The 25,678-nt window shown below is 38.4% G+C and overlaps 1 protein-coding gene across 2 annotated transcripts in view; it reads right to left on the bottom strand.

Annotated features, from left to right (window-relative positions):
- Positions 1-22,787, bottom strand: part of PGR (progesterone receptor) — a 107,188-nt gene extending 84,401 nt beyond the window's left edge. For both annotated transcript variants that reach the window (XM_058687385.1, XM_058687386.1), the window contains exons 1-2: positions 20,513-22,787; positions 19,109-19,260 (exon numbers count right to left, since the gene is read on the bottom strand). In XM_058687385.1, coding sequence (XP_058543368.1) covers positions 19,109-19,260; positions 20,513-22,146 — 1,786 coding nt within the window. In that variant the 5' untranslated portion in view covers positions 22,147-22,787. The remainder of the gene's footprint in view (positions 1-19,108; positions 19,261-20,512) is intronic.
- Between the last annotated feature and the right edge of the window lie 2,891 nt (positions 22,788-25,678).

Below are 25,678 nucleotides of genomic sequence, written 5' to 3'. Positions count from 1 at the left end.
ATATGGTGTTGAATTCGATTTGTTAGTATCTTGTTGAGAATTTTTGCATCCATATTCATCAGAGATATTGGCCTATAGTTCATCTTTTTTTTAAGGGTCGCTGTCTGGTATGGGAATCAAAGTAATGCTGTCTTCATAGAATGAGTCTGGAAGTTTTCCTTCCCTTCTTATTTTCTGGAATAGTTTGAGAAGGATAGGTATTATTTCTGCTTTAAATATCTGGTAGAATTCCCCAGGGAAGCCATCTGGTCCTGGCCTCTTATTTGTCAGGAGATGTTTGATAACTGATTCCATTTCTTTGCTGGTTATGGGCCTGTTCAAGTTTTCTATTTCTTCCTGTTTGAGTTTTGGAAGTGTGTGGGTGCTTAGGAATTTTTCCATTTCTTCCAGGTAGTCCAGTTTGTTGGCATATAATTTTTCATAGTATTCCCTGATAATTGCTTGTAATTTGGAAGTATTGGTTGTAATAATTCCATTTTCATTCATGATTTTATCTATTTTGGCCCTCTCCCTTTTCTTTTTGAGAAGCCTGGCCCGAGGTTTATCAATTTTGTTTATTTTTTCAAGAAACCAACTCTTGGTTTCAATGATCTGCTCTACAGTTTTTTTAGATTCTATATTGTTTATTTCTGCTCTGATATTTATTATTTCTCTTCTTCTGCTGGGTTTGGGGTGCTGTGCTTTCTGCTTCTAGTTCCTTTAGGTGTGCTGTTAGATTTTGTATTTGGGGTTTTTCTTGTTCCTTGAGATAGGCCTGGATTGCAATGTATTTTCCTCTCAGGACTCCCTTCACTGCATCCCAAAGCATTTGGATTGTTGTATTTTCATTTTCATTTGTTCCCATATAGTTTTTAATTTCATCTCTAATTGCTTGGTTGATGCGTTCATTCTTTCATCTCCATGCTTTTGAGGTTTTCCAGACTTTTTCCTGTGGTTGATTTCAAGTTTCATAGCATTGTGATATGAAAGTGTGCATGGTATGATCTCAATTCTTTTATACTTATTAAGGGCTGTGTTGTGATCCAGTATGTGATCTATCTTGGAGAATGTTCCATGTGCACTCAAGAAGAAAGTATATTCTGTTGCTTTGGGATGCAGAGTTCTAAATAGATCCGTTAAGTCCATCTTATCAAATGTATCATTCAGGGCCCTTGTTTCTTTATTGATCCTGTGTCTAGGTGATCTATCCATTGTTGTAAGTGGGGTATTAAACTCCCCTGCAATTACCACATTCTTATCAATAAGGTTGCTTATGTTTTGATTGTTTTATATATTTGGGGGCTCCCGTATTCATCGCATAGACATTTATAATTGTTAGCTCTTTCTGATGGATAGACCCTGTCATTATTCTCTTGTTACAACCTTTATTTCATCTATTATCTCTTGTTACAACCTTTAATTAAAGTCTAGTTTGTCTGATATAAGTATGGCTACTCCAGCTTTCTTTTGACTTCCAGTAGCATGATAGATAGTTCTCCATCCCCTCACTTTCAATCTGAAGGTGTCCTCAGGGCTAAAATGAGTCTCTTGCAGACAGCAAATAGATGGGTCCTGTTTTTTATCCATTCTGATACTCTGTGTCTTTTGGTTAGAGCATTTAGTCCATTACATTCAGTGTTATTATTGAAAGATATGGGTTTAGAGTCATTGTGATGTCTGTAGGTTTCATGCTTGTAGGATGTCTCTGGTACTTTGTGGTCCTTGCAACATTTCATGCACAGAATCCCCCTTAGGATCTCTCGTAGGGCTGGTTTAGTGGTGATGAATTCCTTCAGTTTTTGTTTATTTGGGAAAACCTTTATTTCTCCTTCTATTCTGAATGACAGACTTGCTGGATAAAGGATTCTCTGCTGCATATCTTCTCTGTTTATCACATCGAAGATTTCCTGCCATTCCTTTCTGGCCTGCCACGTTTCAGTAGATAGGTCTGCTACTACCCTTATGTGTCTACCTTTGTATGTTAAGGCCCATTTATCCCTTGCTGCTTTCAGAATTCTCTCTTTATCCTTGTATTTTGCCAGTTTCACTATATGTTGTGCAGAAGATTGATTCAAGTTATGTCTGAAGGGAGTTCTCTGTGCCTCTTGAATTTCAATGCCTTCTTCCTTCCCCAGATCAGGGAATTTCTCAGCTATGATTTGTTCAAGTACACCTTCAGCCTCTTTCTCTCTCTTCTTCTTCTTCCTCTCCTTCTTCTGGAATTCCTATGATACAGATATTGTTCCGTTTGATTGCATCACTTAGTTCTCTAATTCTCCCCTCATACTCCTGGATTTTTTTTGTCTTTTTCTCAGCTTCCTCTTTTTCCATAATTTTATCTTCTAATTCACGTATTCTCTCCTCTGCCTCTTCAATCTGTGCTATGGCCACCTCCATTTTATTTTGCACCTCATTTATAGCATATTTTAGCTCCTCATGACTATTTCTTAGTCCCTTGATGTCTGTAGCAATAGATTCTCTGCTGTCCTGTATGCTTTTTTCAAGCTCAGCATTTAATTTTATGACTATTATTCTAAATTCTTGTTCTGTTATATTGCTGAAATAGTTTTTGATCAATTCGTTAGCTGTTGCTATGTCCTGGAATTTCTTTTGAGGAGAATTCTTCTGTTTCATCATTTTGGCTAGTCTCTGCAGTAGCTCCAAAGTGCAAGGCACTTCCCCTGTGCTGTCCAGAGTAACTTGTGTTTGTGGATGGGGCTGCAATGAGACCTGTTGTCTGTCCCCAGCTCACCACTGGAGCCACAGTCAGACTGGGTGTACCTTACCTTCCCCTTTCCCAGGGACAGGAATCACTGTGGAGAGATGTGGCCCCTGTCTGGGCTACTTGCACACTGCCAGGCTTATGGTGCTGCTTAGATGGGATCTGGCCAAGGATGTATTAGCCAGGGTGGATCTGTAAGGTGGGCGGGAGGGGCAGGCTTAGTTAGCTTTGCTGATGGTGGTCCCCTGGGGAAGGGGCCCTGCAGCACCAGGAGAGAGGCAAGCCTGTTGGAGGGATGGATCCACAGAAACACAGTGTTGGGTGTTTGCACAGTGCAAGCAAGTTCGGTGACAGGTACTGTTTCCCTTTGGAATTTCAGCTGGGGTATGGGAGAGGGAGATGGCGCCTCCCAGCACCTTGTTCCCCCACTGAGCTCAGCTCTGTCTTCCAGGGCTCAACAACCCTCCTTCCTGGTGTCCTTTAGCCCTCCCAGCTCTCTGAGAGGAGAGCTGTTGACTTTTAACATTCCAGATGTTAAGTCCTGCTGGCTGTCAGAACTCATGGAGTCCGGCCCCTCCGCTTTTGCAAACCAGACTTTGGAGGCTCTGCCTTGCCCTGTAGGCTGCCCCTCCACCACCCTGGCTCCCTTCCGCAAGTCTGTGTAGCGCTCACCACCTCTCCGCCCTTTCTACCCTCTTCCGTGGGCCTCTTGTCTACACTTGGCTCCAGAGAGTCCGTTCTGCTAGTCTTCAGGCGTTTTTATGGGTTATTTAGGCATATATGGGTGGAATCTAAGTGATCAGGACAACGTGAGCCCAGCATCCTCCTACACCCCCATCTTCCCAGGTCCTACCATGTTTTATTTCAAACACAGTGCTAAATGGTATGGTATAATAAAAGTAATTTAGTCTTTGGAGTCTGGAAGAACTGGGTTTGATTACCAACTCCACCACTAACTGGCTGTGTGACCTTAGGCAAGTTACCTTCCCTCCCTGTCAATTCTTACACTTGCAGAAAGAGAATGGTAATAACTTCTCCAGCAACTCCTGAGAATTAAAGGATATAATGAATAGAGCACCATGTGTCTACCATGGTACCTGGTATATAATAAAAACACAAAAAACAGAGTCTCCATCCTCCCTCCCTATGCTGTCACATTTCTTAGAATTCTCTCTGGAAAAGGGAGCATTCTTAGTAGGGGCAACTGCCTAGTATATGCTTCCTACACTTTAACTTCACTGTTTTCAGGAATTAAAAGTAGCTTCTCAGCAAAGGACCAAAGGCCCCTAATCTAGATCAAATAATATTTTAAATAATCTTAAAACTGGCTCCCTAGCATCATCTTCTGTCCATGTTATTTACTGTTTTAAATCAAAGCTTCTCAAAAACAAAGCTGACCATGTCACCTCCCAGTTTAAAGACTCTGGCTCCCCTATGAGTAAAGCAGTACTTCATTATGCATAAGAAACAGCTGAATAGGTATTGAAATGCAGTAGAATAGGAGCTTACTTTTGGACTTGTTAGTTTGAGATATTCAGTAGTTATCTATGAAGATCTCAAGTCAGCAGTTAGATATATAAAAGTCTGGAATTCAGGGGAGAAATATAGAATTCAGGGGAGAGGTCTGGGCTAGAGATAGAAATTTGAGAGAGATCAGGATGGTTTTCTAAAACCATGAGACTAGATTATATATCCAAGGAAATATGTAAACAGAATGTCTAAGGTGTCAAAATACTGAGCACTGGGCCCTCTAAAGTTAAAAGCTAAAGAAGAGGAGACTGAAGAGGAACCAAGAGGGGAAAAAATCAAGAGAGTGTTGTGTCCTGAAAGCCAAGAGGAAAAAAAAAGTATTTTCAGGAAGCTGGAGCAATCAACTGTCAAATGCTACTGATAGATCAAGTAAGATGGGACTGAGAATTACCCATCAGATTTTTGCCATCTGGTAACCTTGACAAGAGAAATTTTGGTGGAGTTATTGGCTGAGACAAAAGACTGACTGGATTAGGTTTACGAGAGAATGGGGGAAGAAAATTCATTGGAGGAGTTTAGCTGCAAAAGGAATAGAGAAATAGTAGACAGAAGAATAAAGCCAACAGAAATATTTTGGCTTTACGATGGGAGAAATAATAGCAAGTTTACATGCTGATATACCAGAAAGGGGGAAATTATGATTTAAGCAGAGAGGGGGAAAACTTTTGGGAGGCTGCTCTTGAGTCAACAGCAGGAGACTGAACCTGGTACACAAGGGGAAAAGGCTGGTCTTGACGAGCAATGCAGATCTTTAGTAACAAGAGGAAAAGTTGATTATAGGTTAGATGCTACATGAGTATATGTGGTAGTAGCATTTTCAGAAAGTTTTTTCAGAAAATTATGAAGCAACATCATCAGTTGAAAGTGAAGGTGGGAGTGTTGGAAGGCTAAGAGGAAGGTGGAAGGTAGCCATCCAGAAGACATGGACAGTGAATGGGACTATTTGCAGCGCTGAATATTTAGTGATTATACTCATTTTTTCAATCCCACCTATTAATTATGCAAAGTTTATTTTCCTCTGAAATTCAGCTAGAAAATTTCTGCCCTCCCTGAAGTAAATCAGTTTTCATTACAAATAATTAGGACAAAGAGACAATAAATAATGGATAAGATGTAATGGATAAGAGAGAAAGTTCACTGGGTTCCAATCTCTGCTCTATTTGCTATTTACCTGTGCAAGTGATTTAACTTTTTTGTGCTTCATGTAATACATAGAGCCAAGTTCCCAGCATGTAATAAAGGTTACATAAATACCACTCTTATTATTAAACATATTCAGAACCTACCCATTGAAACCCTCTAGATTTTTTAAGTTAGAAAATTCTATTTCCAAGTGTTTAAGTATGTAGTTGTAAAATTTTTTACTTGTAATGTACTTATAATGCCTGCACAACAAAATCAAATAACAACAATCATCTGCACATAACTGTTTTTCAAAATGCTCTTTACATCACAAAGGGATGTCTTGCAAAAGGGAGTTACATTGCTTTTCTAACATCACTTTCTGCTTGAAAAGGCAGATGAAGTGTCCTTCTGCTAAACATCTTTTTTCAAAAATACAATTTATTGGGGCTCCTGGGTGGCTCAGTCGGTTAAGCATCCGACTTCGGCTCAGGTCATGATCTCGCGGTCTGTGAGTTCAAGCCCCGCGTCGGGCTCTGTGCTGACGGCTCAGAGCCTGGAGCACACAGATTCTGTGTCTCCCTCTCTCTGACCCTCCCCTGTTCATGCTCTGTCTCCCCTGTCTCAAAAATAAATAAAACATTAAAAAAAATTTAAAAAAATATTTAAAAATACAATTTGTTGTCAACATAGCTAACATACAGTGTATACAGTGTGCTCTTGGCTTTGGGAGTAAATTCATCGCTTATATACAACACCAGTGCTCATCACAATTACTCATTCACAATTTCAATATACAAAGACATGCTAACAAAAGTTTTGTTGTAGTTATTTGTCATTGGTACTTTATTTGACCTGACTTCATTTGACAGCTGAACCTGGCCCAAACTCACATTTTATAGGCTTCATTCATACATTTTGCTGCATAAATATTAATGTGTTTCATTATGAAGTTTTGTTCTAGATAATTTTTTAAAAATCTATACAATTCTGAATTCTGAAACATATCTAGCCCAAAAGATTTTAGCTTAGAGATTCTGGACATGTATTAAGAAATAAACTTATTGATTATACTGAACATGATGCTGCTGTAGTTTTGCAATGTAGCAGCCCTGAAAATTACAATAAATATTTAGGAAACAATTATTGTTATTTGTCCTTCCTGTACATTTACTACCATGTTGGGCTCTGTAGAAGATTACAGAAGATAAATAAGCTATAGTGTCTAAATTCATGGAGCTTTGGGGCGCCTGGGTGGCGCAGTCGGTTAAGCGTCCGACTTCAGCCAGGTCACAATCTCGCGGTCCGTGAGTTCGAGCCCCGCGTCAGGCTCTGGGCTGATGGCTCGGAGCCTGGAGCCTGTTTCCGGTTCTGTGTCTCCCTCTCTCTCTGCCCCTCCCCCGTTCATGCTATGTCTCTCTCTGTCCCAAAAATAAATAAAAAACGTTGAAAAAAAAAATTAAATAAATTCATGGAGCTTTAAATTCCATCAGGGAGATAACCATAAATACAACATAGGTAACAAACTAAATGTGGTTTGGATCTTGAGGGTAAAAAAAAATCATATTAATTAGGGAGACCAAAAAAAAATAATAATGTTTTTGTGGGGAACGGAGCATGTTAGATGGACTGTTGAGAATACATGATTTTAACATAAAGAGTTGTAATAATGGCTGTTCTAAACAGAAAGAATGGAATGAGCACAAGTACAACTTAGCTAAAGCATGGGACATGGTCCAGGATCCCAGAATTCCTTATAATTATATATAACATTTTCATGTGCTTTTCTGGAGTGATTGCTCTTAAGACATTTTCAAAGGAATTCAGTCTTGGTCCATACTTACCACTTGTTTATTCAGTCTCATAAATCACTTTATCACAGAAGAGAAAATAACATTGAAAGTATTTTTTTTCTGAAGAAATGATATGATTGAGTATTATGCTTCAAAAACATTATAATTTATTAAAATTTTATATAAAGTACATAACACAAAAGGCTGTAGCAGCAGTAGAGAACCAAACACCTAAGTTTATTACATTAAAAAAATTGAGCATGAAAATTTACTTCTTTACTTTGTAGGAGTTAACATAAAAGGAAAACACAATAGGCTGATAAATTATGTGAAATATGCACTATGTAGTTTATTATATGAGGGTCATTCAGCAATAAGAAGGATATTGTGTTTATCTACCCTTATACAAATTAGGCAGATATGGAAGATCTATAGAGTATGTGGCTTTCGAATATTCTAAATGAAGATAAAGTTTAAAAATCCAGGGAAGTAAATCATTAGAGTTACTGTCTTAAGTATCAATTATTTCAATCTGTCCTTTAAAAAAGTGATTGATAAAAGATTCCCTGGAGTTACTTTGTTTTGCTGATAAAGACAGAGCTCTATAACTCATATGTGATTTTCAGATGATAACGTTGATATTCTGTTCAAATATTAAATAGTTGGATTTGAAATCTTGACCAAACATTCACCCTACCTTTGCAGAGATGTCAAAAAAGGCATCAGCAAATAAAGTCAAGGAACTGTTTAGGATTCATTCAAGTACCTGAATAAACATTTGTTTGAGGCCTAAGGGTTTCCTGTCATGATGAAATGGTATGTAAAAGAAAAAGTTGGCAGAAAATCCTCTGTTCAAATAAAATCTTAAGTGGAAGAATAAAGCAAATAAACAGACAAAAGCAGAGTTGTTCTAGTTTGAAAAAGGAATGGGACCGAGTTAAGGAGCACAATTTGAAAACCAATCCTCTGGAAGAGATCATGTTTTTTTCTGAAAAATTATAAAGTAATGAATATTTATTCAAATACAAAACATTGTGGAGAAATAGCAGATAGGCACACAAACACAGAAGTTGGAGTCAGATGTCCTGGGTTTGAATCTTGACCCTTATACCTTGTAGTGAGCTACTCATCTGTGATGTCTCCACCTGATAGACTCTTAGAAGGATTACATGATGCTCAAGCGTAGTTAAGTATAAATGAATAAGCCTCTTACACAACATCAGGATATGTTAGTGGAACAAAATGCAAGTCTTCTCAATTTGTCTAATTGGATACTATGGTGTGTCACCATGGCTTTGGCATAATTCAAGTCAAAGTATTATTCTCGTGTTCACTAATTGTACAGAAGTTTTTTTTGTTTTGTTTTTCTTCTTCTTTCTGGCTTTGTACATGTCAAAGATAGGGACTATGTACACTTTCATCTTTCTAGTTCTAGCATAAGCAACTTTTAAATGTAGTATGTAAAAAAATTAATGGCTTAAACCACTTTAGCAGCATGAAGGAAGCTAATCATATAGTTCATTTAGAGCTGTATCAAAATACTTAATTATGTTCTGGAAAGAGGAACAAGGCATGCACTCAAGAAGACACAAAAAAGTTTACTCAAATAACGGTGTGATAGTGATGCCTTAATAAAAGGATTTTTATACTATGAACTTTTATACAATAGTTAAAAGAACAACCTAGGACTATAAATAAATATACAGAGCTTCAAGTCACTGTTGCATGAAAACATGATGAAGGATAATACACAAATTATATATAGGATATCATTTATATATGAACATATCATACACACATTAAAAACTAAGAGATAGGGAATAATGGTAGGGAAGGGCACAGATTAGAAGTATTGATCAAAGAGGACTTAAGCCTTACTGGTAATATTTTACCTTTTTAAAGGAGAATGTATTATTGTGTTACTTGACTAATTAAGGTATAATATCTCAAAGGCTGAAGCAGAAGCACTAGCTGTTAGCATTAACAGGTAGGTCTTAATACCAATGCCTTGCCTTCAGATTCTTGCAGGGGTATTAAGATGCAGGTTCTGAAGGATTGTTAATAACAGGCAAACCCAAATAACCTAATATTAAGCAGAAGATCCTCAATGTGATCTTTCTACCCCCTTTTTTTTCAGTGAAGTGGAGACCTTAATGGGTCTTATTGAAAAATTGTGCTTAACACCAGCTTACAACTCATGCTAAATATTAAACTGAGAGACGTGTAGCAGAAGATAAATTATCCAAGTATTTATTAATAATAATATTTATTATTATTTATAGAGTTTAGAATTCCAGTCCAGGGGCTCAGTCAATTGAGTGTCTTGATTTCGGCTCAGATATGATCCCAGGGTCATGGGATCAAGCCCCACAATGGGCTCTGCACTAAGCGTGGAGCCTGCTTGGGATTCTCTCTCCTTCTTTCTTTCTCTCTCCCCACCCCCTGCCTCCACCCCTCCCCATTTGCACATGCACATGCTCTCTTTCTCTTACAAAAAAAAAAAAAAAGCCCAATCCATTGCATTACTACATGTTTATTTTTAAGATAACAGAAAAACTGTCACAGGGTAGACTGCACCAGAGAGAAAATTAAATAAGATTATTGGTAAATTACCTTCTCAAGAGCCCCAATTAAAAACAACACTTTAAGTTTATTCATTTTATTTATTTTAAAAGAGAGAGAACATGCACACACATGAATGGAAGAGAGACAGAGAGGGTGAGAGGGTGGGTGAGAGAGAGAGAGAGAGAGAGAGAGAGAGAGAGAGAATCCTAAGCAGGCTCTGCACTGTCAGCACAAAGCACAATAAGAAGCTGGATCTCATGAACAGGGAGATCATGACCTGAGCTGAAATCAAGAGTCCTACACTTAACCAATTGAGCCACCCAGTACCCCAAGAGCCCAAATTTTAGTCAAAGAAATTATGGTGGAAGCGACTATTGGATAATTTTATGGACTACAAATATGGAGAAAGCACTATAGAGCTTTAAAGACAGGGAAAATAATTCATGAGTTGGCCAATGAAAATTTGAACGTATAATTAGAGTAGACTTCAAAACAAGGAAACTTATTGGGTGTAAAGAGAGATATAACATAATGATAAAGGAGTTGATTTTCCAAGAAGACATAACAATCATTAATTAATGTGCATGCATCTAACAGTTGAGCATTAAATTTTTTTATGGCAAAAGCTGATAGAACTACAAAGGGAAAGAGATGAATCCACTACTATAGTTGGACACCTCAACACCTCTCTAACAGAAATGGACAGATCTACCAGGAAAAAAAAATTAATGAGGACCCAGTTAAACTCAACAACATCATTCAACTGGTTATAATTGACATCTATAGACTATTTCATTCAGCAGCAGCAGAATGCACATTCTCAAGCTCACTAAGAACATTCATCAAGATAAAAAACACCTTAACAAATCTGAAGAATAGAAAAATAGAAATTATAAAATGTCTGCTCTTAGACCACAATGGGATTAAGGCTTCAACAGAACACACCTGAAAATTAAAAAACACATGTAGATTTTACAACATACTTTTAATTATCACATGATTCAAAGAAAAAAAAATCTTGAGCAATTTAAAAGTATTCTGAAGTAAAAACGAAAGCACAAATTACCAAAATCTGTGGCATACATATAGCAAAAGCAGTGCTTATAGGGAAATTTATAGCATTAACTAGATATTTTAGAAAAGAAGATCCAAAATTTGCAATCATCAAAGCTTTCTCCTTAGCAAACTAGAAGAAGAGCAAAGTAAGCCATTTAAAGAAAAAAAAAAGAAAGAAATAATAAAAATTAGGTCAGAAATCAATGAAACTAAAAACAGCAAATCAGTAAAGAAAAAAACAACCAAAGCTAGTTCTTTGAAAAGATCAATAAAATCAGTATAAGCCTCTAACCAACCTAATTAAGAAGAGAGAACACAAATTACTAATATCAAAAATGAAAGAGGGGGTATCACTATAGATCCTATATACATTAAAAAGATAATAAAGGAATACTATAAACAACTCTATGCCCACAAATCTAAATGAAAGGGACCTAAATGAAATGGACCAATGTCTTGAGATACACAATCTGCCAAAACTCACACAAGAAGAAATAGACAATCTGAACAGGCCTATATCTATTAATGAAATTGAATCAGCAATTAATAACTTTCCAAAACAGGAAGCACCATGCCCAAAGGAGTTCACTGATAAATTCTGCCAAACATTTAAGGAAGAGATTATCCCAATTCACCACTATCTGTTAGAAAATGAGGGAATGCTTCCTAACTCAATCTATGAGCAAGTATTATGCTAATATAAAACCAAAGACAGTACCAGAAAACTACAGACTGATATCTCTCATGAACATAGATGCAAAAATCCTCAAGAAAAACCTTAGCAAACTGAATAAAAAAAATTTAATAACAAGTCTACAACACGACTAAATGGGATTTATCCTAGGTATGTAAGAATGGTTCAACATTTGAAAATTAATGTATTCCATCACATCAACAAACTAAAACAGCAATATCACATGATCATATCAATAGATGAAGAAAAAGCACTTGAAAAAATCCAGCACTCATTCATGAAATAGCAATAGAAGTGAACGTCCTCAACTTTATAAAAAAATATCTACAAAAAACCCTACAAATGATGTCCTACTTACTAGTAAGAAACTAGAAGCTTTCCCATTAGACTAGGAACAAAACAAGGGTATCTCCTCTCACCACTCATCTTCAACACTGTAGTGGAAGTCCTACTAATGCAATAAGACAAAAAGAGGAAATAAAAGGTATACTCATTAGGAAGAAAGAAATAAAATTGTCTTTGTTTGCAGGTGACATCTTATATGTGGAAAATAAATTTGTAAAAAACCTGACAAAACAACTCCTAGAACTAATAAGCACCTATAGGAAAGTGGCAGGATGCAAGGCTAATATATAAATGTCATTTTCTTAAATCTAGCAATGAACAAGTGGCATTTGAAATTTAAAACACAATGTCATTTACATTAGCACCCAAAAATGAAGTACTCAACATAAATGTAACCAAATATGTACAAGACCTATAGGAGGAAAATCGCAAAACTCACATTAATTAAATAAAAGAAGTAAATAAATGGAACGTTCATGGATAGGAAGATTCAATATTGTCAAGATGTAAGGTCTTCCCACTATGATCTACAGATTCAATGCAATCTCACTAAAACCCCAGAAAATTACTTCATGGTTACTGACAAACTGATTTATAGTTAATAAGCAGAGGCCAAAGACCCAGACAGACTATCAACACATTATTGAAGTTGGAGGATTGACACTACCTGACTTCAAGACTTACTATAAATATACAGTAATCAAAACACTGGTGAAAAGTGGTATTGGTGAAAGAACAGACAAATAGATCAATGTAACAGAACAGAAAACCTAGAAATAGACCCAAATAAATATAGTCAACTGATATCTGACATAATAATAAAGGGGTTGCAGTGGAGCAAAACTATCTCTTCAACAAATAGTGTGGAACAACTGAGCATCTACATGGAAAAAAAGTGAAATTAGACACAGCCCTTACACTCTTCATAAAAATTAATTCAAAACAGATCATGGACCTAAATGTAAAACACAAAATTATAAAAGTCCTAAAAGATAACATAGGAGCAAATCTAGATGACCTTGAATTTGGTAATGACAACCAAAGTCTTAAGATACAACATCAAAGTCATGATGCATAAAAGAAAGAACTGAGAAACTGGATTTCATTAAAAGTAAAATTTTCTGCTATGCAAAAGATATTTCCAATAAAGTAAAAAGACAGAGTAGGAGGAAATATCTGCAAAAGACACATCTAATAAAGAACTATTATCCAAAATATACAAGAGCTGTTGAGGCTCAACAATAAGAAAATAAGCTGATTAAAAAACAAGCCAAGAACCTTAAAAGGCATCTCACCAAAGATACATGGATGACAAATAAGCATATGAAAGCATGCTACACATCATATGTCATCAGGGAAATGCAAATTAAAACAATGAGATACCACTATACACCTATTAGAATGGCTAAAATCCAGAACATAGACAATACCAAATGCTAGCAAAGATGGAGAGCAGCAAGAATTTTTATTCACTGCTGATGGGAATGCAAAATAGCATAGCCATTTTAGAAGATAGTTTGGAGGTCTCTTATAAAACTAAACATCCATACAATGTAGCAATTGCACTCCTTGGTATTTACCCAAAGAAATAAAAAACATATGTCCATACAAAAACCTACTCATCGATCATTACAATAGTTTTCTTCATAATTTCCCAAACTTTGAAGCAACCAAAATACCCTTCAGCAGGTGAATGGATAAACTGTGCTACATCTAGACAATGGAATATTATTCAGCACTAAAAGGAAATGAGATATCAAGCCATGAAAAGACATGGAGGAAACACGTGCATATCAGTAAGTGAAACTGTATGGCATTCTGGAAAAGGCAAAACTATAGAGACAATAAAAAGATCAGTGGTTTCCAAGGATAAGAGGGCAGAGAATGAATAAATGGAACATAGAATTTTTAGGGCAGTGAAACTACTCTGTATGATACCATAATTATGGACATATTTTATGGTACATTTATCCAAACCTACAGGTACAATATCAAAAGCAAACCCTACTGCAAACTATGGATTTGGGGTGATTATGGTATGTCTATGTAGGTTCCTCAATTGTACCAAATGTTCCTCTCTAGTGGATGATGTCAGTAATAGGGGAGGCTATGCCAGGGGAAGAAGTATATGGAAAGTCTATGTACCTCCCTCTTGATTTTTCTCTTAAAAATAATAAAATCTTTAAATGAATTTGAGTGTTATTTCTCTTTTGAAAGCCATAGCAGAGAGAATGTATCACAAAATCAGTTTCATTTTTAGTCTCTGATACCAATTATATTCAACTTTTGAAAGAAATGCATTAGTTATAAAAATATTTCATTTCTGTTCAGTTTCCTCTGTGGTCTGATGGTGTCTCTCCAAATCTAAAAGGCATTTTCCATCATCCCCAGCTTCTGACAGAGGGGTCAATTCTCTAGTTTTCCAGATATTGCTTAAACTATTCAACTCAGTACATCTATAATTCATTATATAAATGCTAATTGGTAGAATGTTTCCTGCCTCCACTACAGTACACACCATGAGGGCTGCAGCGACCCAGGTCTGCCCTGTTTTACTATTTTTTCAGCTAGCACCTAGCATAGTGCCTGGCATATGGCAGGTGCTCAATAAGTATTTGGTTATTAATACATGAACAAAATAAATAGTTAAATCTTGAGGACATTATGCATGAAATAACCAGACAGAGAAAGACAAATGACACATGGTATCATTTACACATGGAATAAAAAAATCAAATTCATAGAAAGAGTAGAAAAATGGTTGCCAGGGGCTGGGAAATGGAAGTAGGGAGAGGTTGGTAAAAGCATACAAACGTTAAAGATGAATAAAGTCTGAGGATGTAATGTGTAACATGGTGACTAGTTGAGAACATTGTATTATATAATAGAAATTTGCTAAGAGAGTATAACTTAAATGTTCTTGCCAAAAAGAAAAATATATATATGTGAGGGGATGGAAGTGTTACTTAACTTGACAGGGAGAATCTTTTCACCATATATATTAAATCATCATATTGTACACTTTAAATATCTTACAATTTTATTTGTCAATTATACCTCAATATAACTAGAATAAAAATGAGGCTAATAATGTAGTACAATTAAAAATCCATCATTACCTACATAACTAGTGTCTTCTAAATAATATTTTACTGTATTACAATATTTGTTTACCCATATTACATCAAATTTATTCACTACAAATACTGTCACAGTAAAAAGTATCCAAAGAATAAGAGGTTGGCATCATCAGTTATGATGACTGGTTCATTTAGAACAAAATTTACTGAATATCTAATGTATTCCTAACACTGAGTTAGTCACAGTACATACAGAGGTAAGCCAATGAGAAATTATCTTTTCCTTCTTAATATAAAATCACAGACCTGCATTTATAGAACTGGTGGGTCATTATGACTTCATCTCCTTGAAAGGTATTAGAGCAATTCCCGACAACTTTCTGGTCCATTCCAGCCTTTAGTAAAGGAATGCAATGAGCTATTCAACCAATTGCTTTTGGCTAATTCATTTTCTTAGGGTAAGAGAGGTCATCTCTTCTGATCCCTGTGTACCCACTTCCTAAGTGATTTTTTTTCCCTGCCTCTTCTCTCTTCTGTCTTATACCAAGAGAAACCCAGTTTTCCCCGGTGACTTCTTTACAGGCTTTAATGTCTCTTACTCCCAACTTGGAAGAGAGGTAGGGAAACTGGTTCTTGGTGAAATTAGTATCATCCATCCATTTATATCACACACTTTTTTTTTTAATTTTTTTTTAACGTTTATTTATTTTTGAGACAGAGAGAGACAGAGCATGAACAGGGGAGGGGCAGAGAGAGAGACAGACACAGAATCTGAAACAGGCTCCAGGCTCTGAGCTGTCAGCACAGAGCCCCACGCGTCGCTCAAACTCACGGACCGCGAGATCGTGACCTGAGCCGAAGTCGGCTGCCTAACCGACTGAGCCACCCAGGCACCCCCATTTATATCACACACTTTTAATCACCCTTCATCTTGCAATCTCCTTTACTTCCACTTTTACCTTCCTAGATGTTTTATCATTTGGCTCACATTTTTTCTTACAATGCTCTATTGTTTTTCTTTGAAATTTAAACAGGATTTCCTATTAAGAGAAATGTAGTGTAGTTGGTAGAGAGCACGGATTCTGGAGTCACACTACTTGGGTTTGAATCCTGAGTCTACCACTTCCTAATTGTGATTAAGGCAATTTAACACCTTTGGGTTTTAGTTACCTTTTTGGAAACTAAAAATAATAAATAATATGTATATTATAAGGATTAAATGAATTAGAACACCCATAAAACACTTAAATAGTCACTGCTGCACGGAAAGCACTCTAAAATGCTGTTATCATTATTATTCCTGGTAACAATATCTATTTTTTGACCACTGACTTTCAACTTCTGGACATACTGGTATCCACACATAGTCTACCTTGAACTAGCTGATCACACAGCCCTACTTTAAGATTTCACATTGGCTATACCTCTACAATTATTAAATCCTTTTACTCATCTTTTTACTTATGAAAATTCCCAGAAACTTCTATTATCTTGCCTTAAACCACTGATTTTCTCCAAATTCATCCAAACACCAGCACTTAAACTTCCCATCCTTTAATTTTAATGATTTCCTCATATAACTCTTCAAGTTTTAGTCTAATCTTAATCTCTTTACTCCTCTTTGAACATATACACTTAAAAGCACTACTCAATGTCCAGAAATCAATAATCTTACTTGTCCTTTAATAACCAAATGAAGTTCATATTTTCCATGAAATCTTCTGCCATTATTATACAACATGTACATTCCATCCTACAACTAACTTCCCCCTGACGAAACACACCAACTCACAAACCACACAAACTTAACCATTTTACAGATTTGCTTATCTGCGCATTTAGTCAATCTCTATTTTACATGCCAAAAGGACTTACATGCATATATGTTACCTCTTAAACTCTATTATAAACTTCTTGACTACAGAAGCTGTAGTCCAATTGAAACTGACAATATGCTAGACATTTATTTCAATACTTTGCATGTATATACCCATTTAATCTTCATAACAACTTTGAGGAGCAGCTACTGTTATCTTCATTTTATATGTAAGGCAGGGAGAGGTGAAGTCAGGGGAAGAATATCTAAAGCACAGATCTAAATATAAGAGGTATAAAATAACTGTTGAATGAACTTACTCATATAGTTTTGTAATCTTGTTCTAGTTTCGTGAATGATTTATAAACATATACCTTGAGGTTTTTTTTCATAAACATTGCCAAATAAAGGTGCTTCATTTTTACTACTCAGGACTAAAAGAGGACCATGTCAATAATAGTTGTTCAACAAATGCTTTCTAAGAGTAAATCTGGAAAGACATTTTATGTGGTTTTAGATGCTATTATAATATTATAAAAGAATTAGTATTTAAGTTAGGGTGCTTTTGGTTCTATATGCACATTCTGAAGTAACTTCTGAAAATTAAGTAACATTTGTCATATACCTTCTTGTGCACACCATCTCTGATTTATAAGCACTGCAATGAAAGAGTATCTAACCTATGGTAACCAACAATTAGTTACTAACTAGTTGTATGATCCTTGGAAACTGAAATTTATGTCTTTGGGACCTGCTTATCTATAAAGAGATGGAGCTGGGCTAGAAAAAACTGGTCTTCAGGGGATTCTATGGGAGTCATTCACTTACAAAATTAGACTACTCTAAGGAGACAGTAAGAATAAAGGAAATCATACTAATGTTGAAAGAAGCATTCAAGAAATTAACCAAAGTCCGATGAGAGTAGTAACTCCAATCATAATTGGCTGGAGAATCAACTCATTCATACAAAGAAATTCAACTTGTAACTATGACTAAATAATGTCCAAAGGAAACTTAAGGCCACTCTCAGTTGTGTCCATTTTCTCATGTAGCCTCTTTTCACACAGTGATTCAATTAATTTAAAATGCAATTAAAACCCCCTGAAGCTGAATACGTATGTTCAGTAACAGTTAAATACATTCATCTTTTGTGGAAAAAAAATCATATTCTAGATATATACAAAGCAAATATTCTTTAAGAAGAATTAATTTAAGTAGAATTATTACAAATACTACTAATAAATAGTTGGGAATCATTTTTATCAAAAAAGGCTTAATAGTTGTAAAGAATCATCTGTTAGGCATCTACAAAAATAGTGAATTTAAAATGCCTTTTAGATTTTATTCTCTTGGTGCATATCAAATATACATATCAAACTCCTTTGAAAGTTCCCTTAAGGTAAAAATTTCCCATTCCCTCCTTTCCTATTTATAAGTAGAAAACTCTTGAAATCAGAAAACTCACAAACAGGAAGCAAAAAAGCAAGCATTCAGATCTTTGGTTCCTTGTCTAGGTGTGATCTCAGCACTCCAGAGGGAACTTTAAACTCATTTCGGCTCCTTATAATATATACTGATTGTTAGAATTTAAATGTGAAATGATCTTTAAGTGTATTTTTATCTTCAAATAGAAATGCATTTGCTTAGAATTTAGTGTTGATAGAGAAATTTAAAAATATTTTCTTTTAGAGCTCAAATCCAAAATACATTATGTAGGTCAATCCAAAATCATTAGATAAATATGTAATTTAGACAATTTTAAAAACATGAAAGTCTTGTTGCAAAGTAACAGAAATTGTTACTTCGATGTCCACAATTTTCTTTTGCTTTAAACTGTTTACTCCTATCCGCTTATATACTTATTTATAAAGATATGCCAAACAAAATGAGAATTTTTAAAAATTTGTTTAGAATTACCATTATATAAGTATTAATAAATATGCATGTAAAGACAAAATCATGTAGAAAATTTGTAACTGCATTATATATATATACAAATACACATAGTACATATACATAATTTTGATGATTTTTACCATTTTTCTTTTGATCAAAATTTTAAGCTTAGTACATATTTCATATAATATATAATAGAAATATGAAAATACAATTACAGCCAAGCGATTTCTTTAAAGCTAAATGGGTAATGAACAATAGCAGCACTGTCCCCAAGATTAGTATAACTTGAGTCTAATATCGAAAGCGTTAGTCAAGAGTATGGAATGTTCAAACCACATTCAATTTTGAGTATTATAAATAAAAACATACTGTTAAAACACAGTCATATATTTTAAATTATATGGAAATATCACCATTTCTTAGAAGGGACAATTAAAATATAAAAAATATCAGATTTACAATCTAATAAATCTTGGTCTACAATTAAACCAAAAATAAAGAGCCTACCTTCCATTGCCCTTTTAAAGAAGACCTTACAGCTCCCACAGGTGAGGACGCCATAATGACAGCCTGATGCTTCATCCCCACAGATTAAGCAAATCTTCTGAGGTAAGGACTCGAAGCTGTACTGTGGGCTCGGGCTGGCATCTGAATCGGGCCTTGAAATGCAAAACAAAGTACTCCATTTATTTTTGGGTGCACCACTGTCTAATACTAAAGTTTTCTTAAGAAAATTGACAGAGTGAAAGAGGATTTTAATATAGCACCATATGTATACACACCCTTGAAAGGCATGCAAACTAGGTGTACCGTTACAGGATCCATCACATTTGTAAATTATTAGTCATTCATCAGCAGCACCAACTTAAAAGAATAATATATAATTTAATGTTCAGAAAAGCTAAGGTCCATTTTTTTTTTAATTCTTTCTACAAAACTCCTTATATAGAATAATCAACTTATTCTTTGACAAATGTAGTGTTATGCCCTTCCTGTACACATCGTAACAGTAAACGTGTTTTTGTTTTAGTTCAATCGTACTTAACACTGCTTTTGTTTTCAGTTTTTAAAACACCCCGTAATGGCTGTTTACTTAAACGAGTATGTGTTTGCCATTTTAAAGAATTGTTCAATATACTGACACTGTTTTACCTTTCACAACACAGAAGAGTCTAAACCGAACATTATGGGATTTTAAAATCACACTCCTTCGGTATGTAAATTGAAATGTTTTTGAAAACCTGTGTGAAAAAAGTTGTAGCGAATCCGAAACAATATTAGAATACAGTGCACTGGAGAGATTGATGTTTAAATCCATAATGTAACTATATTACACATAACTGGAGTCTTGAAATTTGTATGATAATACAGCCATTGAAGGTCCAAAACCCGTCAGGTTCTGCTTTCGGTTCTGGCTAGCTACCAAACATTAAGTACCACCCCTCCCGGAGGAACTGTGCCTTAAAGTCTCTACTAAAGACATTCCCAGTAAACATCGTTCAAAGAAAAGAACCATTTTGTAAAGCCCCCAACTCGCCGCATCCCCCCCCCCGCCGCATCCCCCCCCCCCCCAGCTCCACTGGATTACTGCGCACCTATAGTGACGCTGCACATTTTAAATTAGGGTTGATCTCGCCTCGAAATCTCGCAGATTTGTAAAATTCAGAAGATATTTTCGAGGAGGCACGCTCCAAAACCGGCATATTACGCGCCCCCCTTGTGTCCCCAAAATAGTGAGAGGAGGGAAGAAAAAGGAAACCAAACTACCCTTGTGCGCCGCCCCGGCCACCCACCCCCTTGCGGCCACTTGGGTGAGCAGGACCCTGGGACCTGGAGCGAGCGGCGACGAAGGCGCCGGGCTGCTACTCACGGGATGCGTACGGCACTCCGCGCCCCGCCCGGGACCCTCACCTCAGGTAGTTGAGATAGGGCTGGTAGACCTGCGGCAGGCCCTCTTTGAGCACTGCAGCCTGGTAGCCGAGCTGCGGGAGCCCGTTGAGACTGAGCTGCGGGTAGAGCGCAGGGGCCGCCCCGGCGGAAGCAACAGAAGCTGAGGTGGAGGCACCGTCCCGCGGCAGCATGCAGGCGCCTGCGCCCGGCGCCTTGCAAGGCGGCGGAGCAAACGGGCCTTGCTGGGGCGGCGCGCCCTCCGCTTTGTACAGGATGCACTCCAGGGTCGACCCAGACGAGGACGTGGACGAGACTGTGGTACTGGCGGGTGCGGCGGCCGCCCCCGCGGCCTCCCCGGGTCTGGACGACGGCGCTCGCGGAGGGAGCGGCGGCAGCGCCAGCGGCAAATCCGGAAAGACTGCGGGGTTGGGACCCGCCACCAGGTACGGCCGCGGGGAGCGGGCAGCGGCTTCGGTGCCTTTCTCCTCCTCCTTGATCTTCAGGGCTGGCGGCTGGAAGTCGCCGTAGAGCGGGAACGCATCATCCTTGGGCTCGGCGTCGGGCGGGTACGCACAGTCGGAGAAGTCGCCAGCAGCGACCTGGGTGGAAGAAGCCGAGGGTGAGCCCCGCGGCGGGGCAAAGGCGCTGACAACCGCGGCCCCGCCGTCATAATTCTCCCCTTCCAGCAGTTGACGGGTGCGGGCGGCCAGGAAGGCCGAGTTGAGGGGCAGAATGGGCACGTGGATAAAATCCATCATCGTGGTGGCCAGCGGGGAGCACCCGGGCGCCGCTGGCGCGTCCTGCTCCGCCAGGGCGACCTTGGGCGCCAAGAAACGGGAATCTTCTTTGGGGACCAGGGTGACGCTTCCTGCGGCCACCCCAGGAGCGGTGGCTGCAGCTCCTCCTCCAGCTGCCGTGCCTCCCAGAGGCCGGGATTTGCCCTTCAGAAGTGGACCCACGGAGCCTTCGGACTCCAAGCCATCCTCCTGCTCTACGTCTACCACAGCAGGCTGCGGAGCTGGTTTCACTGAGGCCCCAGACCAATGGTGGCTCCCAGAGGTCAGGGGCAGCAGCTGTCGGGGCGGTGACAGACCCCTGGGCAGCACTTTGTGGGCAGTTGCCGTTCCGGAGCTGTCGCTAGCCTTGCCCTCTGGCCGGCTCATGAGCGAAGACAACCCCCCCTGGGTGGTGGGGGCAACCCGGGGGTCTTCAGGAAGCTCAGAGCCAAACAGGCACCAAGGGCTGGCGGCCTCACAGGCAGGAGAGCTGGTGTGGCTCTGCCCGGAAGCTGAAGGCTCCAGTAGCGTGTCCAAGACACTGTGCAGCAGCCCTCTGTCCTTTTCTGGGGGTCTAGAGCTGCCAGCTCCTGCACTGCTTGTGGCTTCAACTCTGGGATACGCCCCCTCCACGTCTGACAGCGGCTGCTGGTCCTGTGTCTTCGGGTCCGGGTCTTGTCCCTGGCAAGGCCTAGGGAAGAGCAACGGGTCCAGAGAGATAGGTATAGCTGAGACTACAGGCGAGGAGTTCGAGGTCTGACTCTCCTGGAAAGGGCCAGCGTCCCGGAGTCCCAGCAGAGGCGCTCGGAGCAGTGTGGAGGAGGGCGCGGCGCCCGCCACGTGGGGAGCCTGGGGTTCCTTTGCCTTCAGCTCTGTCATGACGACCTGGACTCCCCTTATCTCCTCCCCTGTTTGTAAGGAGGAGGGATAGGGGAAGGAGGTGGGGGTGTAGGGAATATAGGAGCAGCGGGAGGAGAAAATTAATGTTGAATTTGGCTGGACCCGGCGGGGCGGGGTGGGGAGATCCCCACCTCCCGGGTCGGAAGGAGGCGGCGCTGGTCAGCTACTGCTTTTGCCTCCCCATCTGGTAGGCAGAGGAAGGGTGGCAGTTGTTCTGTCCCTTAGTCTGGTGGGGAGAGCAAAAGAAGGTAGTTGTGCAGAATCTCGTCGCCTAGCTGGGAGAGTTCTCCGACTTCAGTCCGAGGATGGGAGGCGCAGAGTACTTACAATCCGGCACTCGAGTGGCTGCGGCTTCGAAAGCAATTACAGGCGCAGCTCTATCTTCCGACTTTTTCTCTGGCTTCAACCCAGTGCGTGCCTTGTAGCTCCCAATCCCTGACGCCGTCCTACTTTCCTTCTCATTAAAACCCTGGGACTACTTGGTTTCTCGGCAGTCTAAGAGGACGAAACGCCATTGGTTTACCTATTTCATTCAAATGCCAAGTGAAACTAGTTCGTACTGAGAATGCTGCTTACGCTCCAGAACTTCGAACACTCAAATATTATAAAGCTTAACTCGAGTAGTGACAGCTGTAGACTGGCCCCACAGGTTTCTAATGACGTCTCCTCCCTATCGAGATGCCCCGCCCAAAGCCTCTCCTACACCAATTACAGGCCTGATCTGAAATTCTGGAGTTGTTATTCCCAACCGCTAGTCTGATTCCACTCTGAATGGCAGGTGCTGTGGGATGGAACTTCATACACATATTAGATGTTTTAGTACCAATTAAGAATCATGCCCAATCTAACTGGAAAAGCGAATGGATTCTTTCAGGATTTCAGTTTTGTAAAGATTTAACATCGAGGAAGATATTTGGCTTTATTATGTTTTAGAGTGAATGCGTCAAGGATGATCCTAAATAATACAAAAGAGATCCTCTCTCTTATGACTTCCGTGAAAGCGAATACTTTCAAATTTCTCTCAATACATCCAAGGTGTCTTGCTTCTCTCAAACAGTCCTCAATGTGGCAGAGAAATTTAGGAGTGGAAGATAGTTGATAATACCTCTTGACCTGTTCTGGAAGTTTAGATGTTGGGTACCATAGTTTGATTTGTCCTAAGGAATTCATTCCAACTTCTAATACTATTTTAGGAAAGTTTTCCTTAGATTATATTCTTATATTCTTATATTCTGTGCTACATAGTAAGTTCTTCAATAGAGTTCCTCAACATACTTATTCTTAAAAATAATTATCTTTCAGGTTTATTTTCTAGGTAGATCACTTCTTACTTCATAAGATATGGTAGACAGGGGAGAGAGTATTGCAATATATTTGAGATACAGAGTTATAAAGTAACAATCTGCTGAACCCATGACCATTGGGTATCTTGATGTCATCCTAAATACCATATTCAAAACTGAATCAATCATTTGGAAAGTTCCTCAACATCCTGTCTGTGCTGATGCCCCACAGATTCTTTCAGATATAGAGAATACAGTGGAAGACTCCAAGACTCCAGGAGGGGCAAAACCCATTTAGGGATCTTGGATCCCTAAATCACCTGGGGCAAAACCCATTTAGGGATCTTGGATCCCTAAATCACCTGGGGCAGGTCTACATGAATGAGAAATAAACCTGTAGGCCACTGGATTTTGGAATTGTTTGTTCTAGCAATTAGCTTATTCTAACACATTTTGGATATAAAGGAGTTAGGGAGGTAGAAGAGGGGTAAAGTGAATTCCAGGAAGCAGAGAGAGTATGTTCATGGAACATCAAATAGGAAGACATAATATGGGAACTGCCAGGAGGCCATCCATTATGGATTAATCTTAGAATAAATATGAGAATGGAAGAAAATGAGACTAGAGAGGTGAACCAGTTTATTATTATTAATACTTTCATTGTTGCTTTCAGGCTTTTCTCTTTTCAATCTATTTTAAACCACTTCACATGCTTTATTGAGATATAATTTACATACCATATATTTCACCCATTATAAAGCATACTATCTCATGTTTTTTAAGCATATTCAGTTGAGTAGCCATCACCACTATCAATTTTAGAACATTTGCATTTACCCCCAAAGTAAACCTCATTCCCATTAGTAATCACACCTCATTCTCCCCACCCCAAATCTCCCAGCAGTCACAATCTACTTTCCTTCGCTGTGAATTTGCCTTTTCTGGACATTTCATATCATATAAATGGAATCATACTGTATGTGGTGTTTTTATCCTGGCTTCTTAAACTTAGCATAATGTTTTAAAAATTCAGCCATGTTGTAGTATGTATCAATACTTAAATTCCTTTCCAAATAATATTTAATTTGTGTGGATGTACCACACTTTATTTATCCATTTATCACTTGTTGGACATTTGGGTTGTTTCCACTTTAAAGTTATTATGAATAATGTCGCTATGAACATTTGTGTACAAGTTTTTGTGCCAACATATATTTTCATTTACATTTTATGCCATAGAATCTGTAGAATTTGTACACTCTGTATAGAATTGCCAGGTAGCCTTCTAAGACCTTTACATGTGTTAATGTATTTAATCCTTCAACAATCATGTAAAGTGGATACTATTATCTCCATTTCATAGTTGAGAAAACTGAGGCATAGAGTAACCCAACATTATAAAGGTAGTAGTAGCCTAGTTAGATTTAAACCCAGGCAAAATGGCAACCTTCTTTGGGGTGTAATTTTTAAATAGCAGATGGTTTGGAATTTGGTTTTCATATTGCTATAGCCATAAAATTGGTGCTGGGTTTCATTTTAAATGACAAACTATATTTGGCTCGATTTTGATTGGTTATAAAAATTCCCTCAAGCCAGCCAGACTGACTACTTTGTTTCTATAAGATTTAAAATTTTGAAGTGGGAAAACAGTAATAAAGAAGCCCAGCATGTCCTAAATCACCATGACGCCATGAAATTTAATGCTGGATGATTAGCATTGTTGGCATGGGAATTCCCAAATATATGAATCTTTGAGTGAAACAAAATTTACTATCAAATTCAGATGTGACAGGACTAACTCCAAATATTCTTGAAGACTATTTTTGGGGAAGAGAATTCAAGTTTGGAAGTCAGTTTGTTTATACTTTGAAAAGAAAAGCGTTATTAAGGTATAGCTGTCATACAATAAGCTGCATATATTTAAAATGTATTGGGGCGCCTGGGTGGCGCAGTCGGTTAAGCGTCCAACTTCAGCCAGGTCACGATCTCGCAGTCCGTGAGTTCGAGCCCCGCGTCAGGCTCTGGGCTGATGGCTCGGAGCCTGGAGCCTGTTTCCGATTCTGTGTCTCCCTCTCTCTCTGCCCCTCCCCCGTTCATGCTCTGTCTCTCTCTGTCCCAAAAATAAATAAAAAACGTTGAAAAAAAAATTTAAAAAAAAAATGTATGTTTCATGAAGTTTTGACATATCTGCGTATCTGTGACACCATCTCCATAAAAAAGATGATAAA

Source organism: Neofelis nebulosa, chromosome 10 (genome assembly GCF_028018385.1).
Source record: "Neofelis nebulosa isolate mNeoNeb1 chromosome 10, mNeoNeb1.pri, whole genome shotgun sequence".
NCBI classification, from domain to species: domain Eukaryota; kingdom Metazoa; phylum Chordata; class Mammalia; order Carnivora; family Felidae; genus Neofelis; species Neofelis nebulosa.
This window is presented reverse-complemented; position numbering and strand designations above follow the sequence as displayed.